The 8,241-nt window shown below is 33.9% G+C and overlaps 1 protein-coding gene across 3 annotated transcripts in view; it reads right to left on the bottom strand.

Annotated features, from left to right (window-relative positions):
* Window positions 1-3,813, bottom strand: part of LOC107665584 (SEC14-like protein 1) — a 27,342-nt gene extending 23,529 nt beyond the window's left edge. For 2 of the 3 annotated variants that reach the window (XM_016456507.1, XM_016456516.1), the window contains exons 1-2: window positions 3,683-3,813; window positions 3,183-3,268 (exon numbers count right to left, since the gene is read on the bottom strand). In XM_016456507.1, coding sequence (XP_016311993.1) covers window positions 3,183-3,188 — 6 coding nt within the window. In that variant the 5' untranslated portion in view covers window positions 3,189-3,268; window positions 3,683-3,813. Of the gene's footprint in view, window positions 1-2,973; window positions 2,976-3,182; window positions 3,269-3,682 lie in introns of all 3 variants that reach the window. The other variant, XM_016456521.1, reaches the window with a different exon arrangement.
* Between the last annotated feature and the right edge of the window lie 4,428 nt (window positions 3,814-8,241).

Genomic DNA, 8,241 nt, shown 5'->3' with positions numbered 1-8,241 from the left:
AGTATATTATATTTTCCTTTTACAGCTGCAGACTGAGGAAGATCCTGAAACACACCAGCAAACCCTAAAACAGACAACAGTTTACAGATGTTTTTCAGTGGCAGCAGAACTATGACTAAACTTTTGGGTGAAACTTGTTTAATTTTTTATACTTTTATTACTTGTGAAAAAACCTGAAACAATTTTAAATAAGTATAAAGAATGGCATTGGTTTTGTACATTTAATTTTTGTTTAACGTTATTAATAAAAATGTTGTTCAATTAGCATGTTTTTGTGTTTTGCTTTGGTACCGAAATTGGTACCGAGAACCGTGGATTTTCACTGGTATTGGTACCGAATACTGAAATTTTGGTACCGTGACAACACTAACAATAACACAGTTCAAGTAAGAGATGAAGCATTATATATTACTGTCTGCTTTCAGGAATAGAAAAGGTTACAGCAGTAAGTAAACTAAAAATCCCTTTAATATTCATATTTAGTTACTGAATTTCAATAGAATTATAATGCAACTGAACTGAATTATAATTAAATAATTCTGCACAATTTACAAAATTATGGTCATTTGAATTTAAGAAATTAGAATTAGAATAAAATTCAAAGAAATATACACAACTGCTTTCAGTTTTTAATACAATTTAATATAATTTATATTTAATGACCTGAACTAAATTTATATTGTATTTTATGTATTGTTATATCCTAAAATGTCCACATCGGAGGAACAATATACATTCACTAGCAGTAAAAACAATCAGTATATTCCTCTTCATGTGATCATAAAAATCAACTTTTCGTGAGACGTGTGACCAATTCCATTCAAATTCTAATTAAACTGAATGCCAATACTTAAATTGTGAATTTTACTCAAACCCGGTCTTCCAATCATGAAAATCTAAAACAATCCCTGACGTTTCTCCTATACTAACATGATTACTTGTTGAAGTGGGTTTTATACTGTGTGCAACAAGCCTTTTATAAAATCCAAACCTCTTCCACAGCTGTTTCATAAGCACAATAATACTGTAAGCCTTTGTGACATAAACCCCAGAGGATGTTTGATTGACAGCAGAGGAGCGCACAATGAATGATTCTTGTGAAGTGTGAGCGGTGGCCCATGCTGACTAAACTATGACGTCAAACTGTGCACTCAGCAAATCTGAAAAAACCAATACACAATGATAATGTTGAAAAGAGCGAGTGATTAGTACTTTCGCCAGGGGAAATTATGTCATTGTGGGGGGTGGAGTGGATCAATGCATGTGAACTGTAACCTAATTACCCAGCTGATCAATCATGCCTTGAGATTTCACGATGCTCACGCCTGCCAGAATTAATACTGCAACAGATTCACTCCAGACACAAAATGCAATGACATTCAGACCATGATTATTATATGACCCAGATAGCTATTTTTAGCACTCTACAAATAATAAAACAATCTGTTATACCTATTGTCTTATCATTGACACTTGCTTTGATATTTTATTATCTAATGCAGTGACAGACTGTACAGTTTAAATGTTAATTACAATTATGGCTCTTTGCCTTTAGAAAAGTGTATTTAATATGCACTTTTAGTGTACTTCAAATCTTAAAAGTAGATATTTTAAAACAACTGTATGTGCAAATAATGTAATATTAATAAAATAACATGCCACCTAACTGTTTTTAAAGAGAGTTCAGTAATGACTGTTTCTTAACACACTTAAGTACAATTTTTAATATTGTTAAATTAAAGTACATTTTAAAATTTGTTTTTGTCATGCTTTAAAGAAGTACACTTATTTTGATGTGAGTTCAGTAATGACTGTTTCTTAACACACTTAAATACATTTTTTTATATTGTTAAATTAAAGTGCATTTTAAAATTAGTTTTTGTTAAAGTACACTTATTTTGATGCGTTGACAAACACACTAAAGCACTTGTAAACTTGATTATAATTGTAGTGTGTTATTTATTATTACATTTAAAGTTAATATATTTTAAAAATACACTAAATTGCAACTTCATTACAGATATGTATTTACTAATGTATTTAAACACGTTGCATACATTTTTTAAATAAATCACATTAAAGTATATTTTAGTTTACTATTAAAGATTGTCAGCACATTTGACAGAACTTGCATATAAAAATCTACTTATGTCATACTTACTGTAAGTGCATCATAAAGCACACTTATTTAACTAATTGCCTTTTCATTTAATGCAATTAACAGTCAGTAAATTGTCTGAAAACATTACATTAAATTCACACTTAAGTTTATTCTTGTAAAGTATATTATGCCTGTAATACATACTCTTTTGTATGCTAATGTATTTTCACATGGGTTCTCAGGTGATTGTAAGTGTTAATGATTGTCTAAAGGGTGCGATAATATTAACAGGTCACAAGAGTTGTGAAAGGATTTAAGTGTGTATTGAAGTGCTGACATAATGGTGATGTTAACATAGGTAAATATTACTAACACATACAAAAAAATAATTGTTCTCTTAAACCAGATATAAAAGTTATCAAGATAAAATGTAACAGTGAATGTTAAAGTGGTTTTCAGGATCCGTATTTTACACTGAATGTATCCCACATATAATGAAATTGGATGATGTAATTTTCTTGTAAAGCAACCTAGAGCTTTAGAAGTGTGCTATGTAATTTAACTGTATAGTAGCAGCTCGGCTTCTAAATGTTTCATGAATTTTGATGCTCTTGGCAGACAATAATCCACTATTAATGTATATTTTAGTATGGCTGGACTGTAGAATTGACCAGTGAGAAATCAGGATGTTAACTATCCATTTTATAATGCTAAGCACATAAAACGCCGGTTCGATTCAAACCATAAACGCTATTAATAAGGCAATAAAGCAATAGAGATGTGTGCTCTGTGAGGTTAAAGATTTACCCTGTATTTGAACTGGCAACCCACCTAAAAGTTTAGTGAACTCTAGAGCAAAGCCACTTTGAGACAGCTGACTAGACAAACTTTGAGAACATTACTAAATGAAAGTAATTCTATACATTAACTCTCAATTGTTTGCGGCAGGTATAATTTAAAAAGACAAAACTGGAAAAAACAAACAAATATAAAAGGATTAACCAACTATAGACAGACTTTTAAAGAATATGATCTGGCATACATACTCTCTCATGTGCGTACAATTTTTAAAAAAACTCACCGCCATTAATGAGCTCAAAAGGGTACTTGTAAACCCTCACAGGGGACTGATATTTCTGCACCATCGCTGCACCTCAAATGAAAAGCCTTTCAAAAATAAATACATAAAATTGATGAACAGCATTATGACCAGAGAAACAGAATTGATCCAACAGCATAACGGTTGAGATATTGAAACATCATCATACATTACGTATTAATATATCTTCAGGCTGGTTAGGTACAATCTTCAGCAAAAACTTTATTCTTTAATGTGGTCACCATCTAAGATAAATGGCCTCTGTGTGAATGTTTAAAAGAGTTTCAAACTTAAAATAATGATCACACTGTACAACCAGTGACCCAAAAGAGGCCTGTAGTCTTTATTCATTCTTCATATTCATTGTTGTTCACCGGCATAGGCAATTTGAATGAAACACAAGTGAAGCAACCTGTAAACAGAGACTGATCCAATGCAATCATAAGGTAAACGTTCAGGACAGCTGTGAAATTAACTCTTACCCCTTATCTTTGAAGTTAAAGGCGCAGAGAATGTAGTTTAATGGAAGTCTTGATAAACCTTGATGTGAAATACTAAGAATCCAGTCTGGGTTGCTTTAGTTATTCTGTTCAATTCTGCTGGGGAAGTGAAAGCCACGGTTGTGTCAGCTGAGGTTACATAACCCACGGCACTCACACAAACTCCGCCTCAAAACTCCCGTCCAGTCCAGGCCAGTCCACTTGTTTAGTTAAAAACAAAGCATTTCACTTTATAGTTACTTTTTAGTTACATTTGTATTTAGCATAAATTGATTTTTACAAGTATTTGACAATGCCTGTACTGGAAATATCAAAATAAACAAGAAAAGGAAGTCATGTAATGTTGTTTAATGTTCAAAGTCCAGCTTTGATGACTGCTTGACAAAGACTCGTCTAAAAGGTTTTCTGAGTAGTTGCTTGGTGCTAATTTATGTGGTTATCAGGATAGATAGATAGATAGATAGATAGATAGATAGATAGACAGATAGATAGATAGATGGATAGATAAACTTGTTTGATTTTTAATGTTTAATTTAATGTTTCTTTGTAATTATGTCTGAAACTTACTAGCAATTTTTTGAGTAAAAATGGTTTCTATGCAATTTTGTCAGAGTAGATAGATAGACTGCAGTGTTAAACTAGGTTATCGTAAACACATCACCTTTAACCTAACTGCATGTAATGTTTTTACAGTTTCACAGTTTTAATATACTTTTATAAGTAAATTTTATAAATATGTACCTGTGTACAGTATTGTTTTTATATTTCAAATTTGAGTAACAATCACAATTAGCCAGAAGATGGTACTGTTGACTTTTTTTTGTTAAAACTGAGCTAGACTGCCTGCAACACTGCACTGTACTATCCTCTACTTCACAAGTCTGTCTATCTATCTATCTATCTATCTATCTATCTGTCTGTCTGTCTGTCTGTCTGTCTATCTATCTATCTATCTATCTATCTATCTATCTATCGGCCTGATAAGCACCTTATATGTTTATGGTTAAGAGTAAAAGATGTAAGAGAAGTTGTTATTTAATTAGTTAGGTCCAGTATTTTGGATGTGCGGAGGATGATGACTGTTTGGCATTGTGGGAGCTGCAGCAGTGAATCCATGTCTGAACATGAGTGTGGGTGGGAAGAAGAGGAGGTGACTGATAGAAGCGAAATGTGGGAATAGGAGGAAGAGGTGGCCAGACACATGGGACAGGGACATTCCAGGGTAGGACATTGTTTTGTAAAGACGTGTTCAGGTTGCAAGGGACTTGGATGAAGGTGTTGAAGTAGACTCAAAACTGGGATAGTGTCCTTTCCGCAGGTAGACTTCACTGTAGATGTCTTATTTAACCTTGCACTGTTATAGAACAAGTTACTGGATAATCTATAGGCCAATTCACACAAACACCAGCAACCAACTGATTACATTATGGCACTTCTTAGACATTCCACAACCTGACAAATGCTGATTCAACATGTTCAATTGGTGAAAACAAACACTGACCACCAGCAACAGACACGGACAGGGTAACACACTGATCAGATCAAATCTGGTGAATGTGTCTGTCGCAGTTTGGCTAAATCTGTCGGTGCAGTGTTAGCTAGACCTAAAAAAAAAATCAACCAATTTATTTTACATTATATCTAATCAAAATTCAATAAAACATCTGTGCATTGTTAATTAATTGAGCAAAGTTTAACAGCGAAACATCTGAAGAATCATCTGAAGGATCTGTTCAACTTCTGAACATCTGTAAGTCTGAAAATGTTTCTCATCTGCATACCGAGGGTTGCCATATGCAACATCAAACACTTTACAGGTGTCGTATGAGTATGCTGATTCAGAATGGATGGACACACAGACAGATGGATGAATACATAGTTCTGGCATGAAACTCTAGATGGCGCAGTCCGATAGGTCTAACTCAATCTGACCTAATGACATCATTATCACATGGCACAGCTGATTGGTTCTCTCCTGTATCGGTAGCCAATGAGCTCGCTGCTCAACATTCAAATATATGACTAGTGCTTGCCGTAGCAGTTGCAGCTTGCTTCAGAAACCCTCCACCTTCCCCAGCTCCACCTGTATAGATCTGCTACGAGGTGATTCATGTATGCTATATGGGAATTATTTCATGTGTTATATTTGCAGCAGCAATATTTCTTACATGCTCACAGCAGCATGTTGTGGATGTATTGGCAGTAGCAAGTCTCGGTACTTGCTCTGCCGCAGCAGCAGCAGCGTAGCAGATCTATTCCTCCAATACCCAATACATTAACATTGTCATGTACATTACCATGCCAATCCCTCCGAGAGTTGTCATTACAGAAATGTATTCAGTTGTCTATAAGTAATTTAGCAACTACATGCCAAGCAACTCTCATTAATTTTCAACTACACCTCAACTAACTATCATTGGCGTATTAGTAGGCTGTTAGGTTAAGATTAGGGTTAGGGTTAGTAGAATAAGTTGAAATTGCAAAGCTACTTATAGTCAGTAGAATGTCTGTCGGTTGAACGTCTAAATAAAGTGTTAGCAGATATTAATCAGACAGTCAACTAATACTCTAATGACTGCTAGTTGACATATTTGCAAACAGAATGTCTAATGGGGACCATCAATATAAACTGTTGCTATTTATTCTTGTTTAACCCATTTAGGATTACAGTAGCATAAGTTTTGACAAGTGATGGTTATGTGGTATCTTACTTTGTAAACATGGTAAACTCTCAGTACAACACAAAATAGTAAAATTGTATTTGGTAAATCATTCTTTTAACATAACTGTACTACAATATCACCACTGTGCTTTTTGAAAGAAAACAAACGCAATCTTACACAGTTACATACAATCAATATCAACACCCTTGTAGGTGTGCAATGTCTGTCTCTTCTGAATGACTCTGCATTCTGATTTTGTGCTCATTTATCTTTCCCTCAGTTTGCTTCGTCACAGCTGAAAAAGCATATGAATATTCAGCAAGGGGATAAGTCATAGGAACAGCAGGCGTCGGAAATGGAAAACGATTTCTAGACCCGCGCTGTCAGTGATAAAACAAGAAAAGATGTTGTGAGCACAGAGAAATTCATCCGAAATCCTTGTTCTGTGCAAACACAGATGTTTTTGTAAATATCAGATCTATGACAGTAAACATACTGAATCTCAGATTTTAAATATTGTTGACAGTTCAGGCTCAAAAATTTGATTGGATGAGTCAAACGAGTTGAAACCGTTTGTTCTACATTATCATGGCTGCAGGGCCAATTTTTCCATTGGCTTTTGGAATTATCGCAGAAAATACACTCTATGACCAACAAAATCTTAAACAGTTTGTTCAACTTGGTAATATTTACAACACAAATGTATAAATTGAAAGGTAAGCTATAAGCAAACTACACGGCTTCATGACTTAAAAAAAAAAAAAAATCCTTAAATGTTTTAGTTTGAATAGTTTGCAAGAGTGTGATTATAAACACTACAGCCGCATTTCCATTACTCTTCGAAATGTGCGAAATTAAAATATGCCTAATGGAAACACGTCAATTTCGCAAAAACTCCCATACATCGCAAAAAAATGTTACGCTTGCATGCGGTGGTTTTTCAGGCAATTCAAGGAAAATTGTATTTTTAGAGGAAAAAATTACTTTTAAGTAGCATAACATTGGTTAATGTAAACAGTGTCAATTCGCGATAGTTTTTTTTAATCAACATTTATAAAATATCGCAAAAGTTTTGTGCAAATCTGTAATGGAAACTCGGCTAAATGAGGCTCTGAAAGTGGACTATAGTAAGTAGATGAGGTTACCTGTTTGGTGTAGTGCCCTTTAGCCATTTGTTAGCAAGCGTCTTTTTAAGAAAAGTAAAAGCTTTAAAATATAATCACAAGGGGGTTTACTGATATATTTTGTCATAGAAATGTAAAAAAATATCTTGAGCTTGTTTACATCACAGACCTTATTTTAGGCATAAAAAAAAAAACTATTTAAAAAAAGCCATTGATTTAAGGAACAGGAAGTGCTAAAATCTAAATCGCTTCTAGGTTTTGGCCTGCAAAAATGCTTTATCCCTGCAGCACATCTTCCAACTTAAGAGATTTCATGCCTCACAAGTCGAAACTGAATCACAGCCTTGCATTCAGCATAAATCAGCACAATTGTAAGTGTGATAACGCTTTTATACAAACAAATATACAAAGGAAAGTTTATTAGTGAGTACAGAATATAGGACCATCACAGTACAAATGACTGACATAGAAAATGGATCTGCTCATGTCTCATGAATGGCCCATTAAACATTCAGCACATCACAATTACAACTTACAAACTCATCAGTAAGAATGTCCTATAAGGATTTGAAGGCAGTCCAAGACTTTTACATTTGGTGCAAACTAGAGGTACTGGCTTCTTGTGAAAACTTTTTATGTCTAGTTACAATTTAAATCAGATATATCAAATATGTTCTTAATTCACAATTGATCTAGTCTGACCTTCTCCTCAACAGTACTTACCACTGTGCTCTTCCCGTTGAATAGCCATAAT

The sequence above is a fragment of the Sinocyclocheilus anshuiensis genome, unplaced genomic scaffold (assembly GCF_001515605.1).
Source record: "Sinocyclocheilus anshuiensis isolate Anshui unplaced genomic scaffold, SAMN03320099.WGS_v1.1 scaffold229, whole genome shotgun sequence".
In the NCBI taxonomy this organism is placed as follows: Eukaryota; Metazoa; Chordata; class Actinopteri; order Cypriniformes; family Cyprinidae; genus Sinocyclocheilus; species Sinocyclocheilus anshuiensis.
This window is presented reverse-complemented; position numbering and strand designations above follow the sequence as displayed.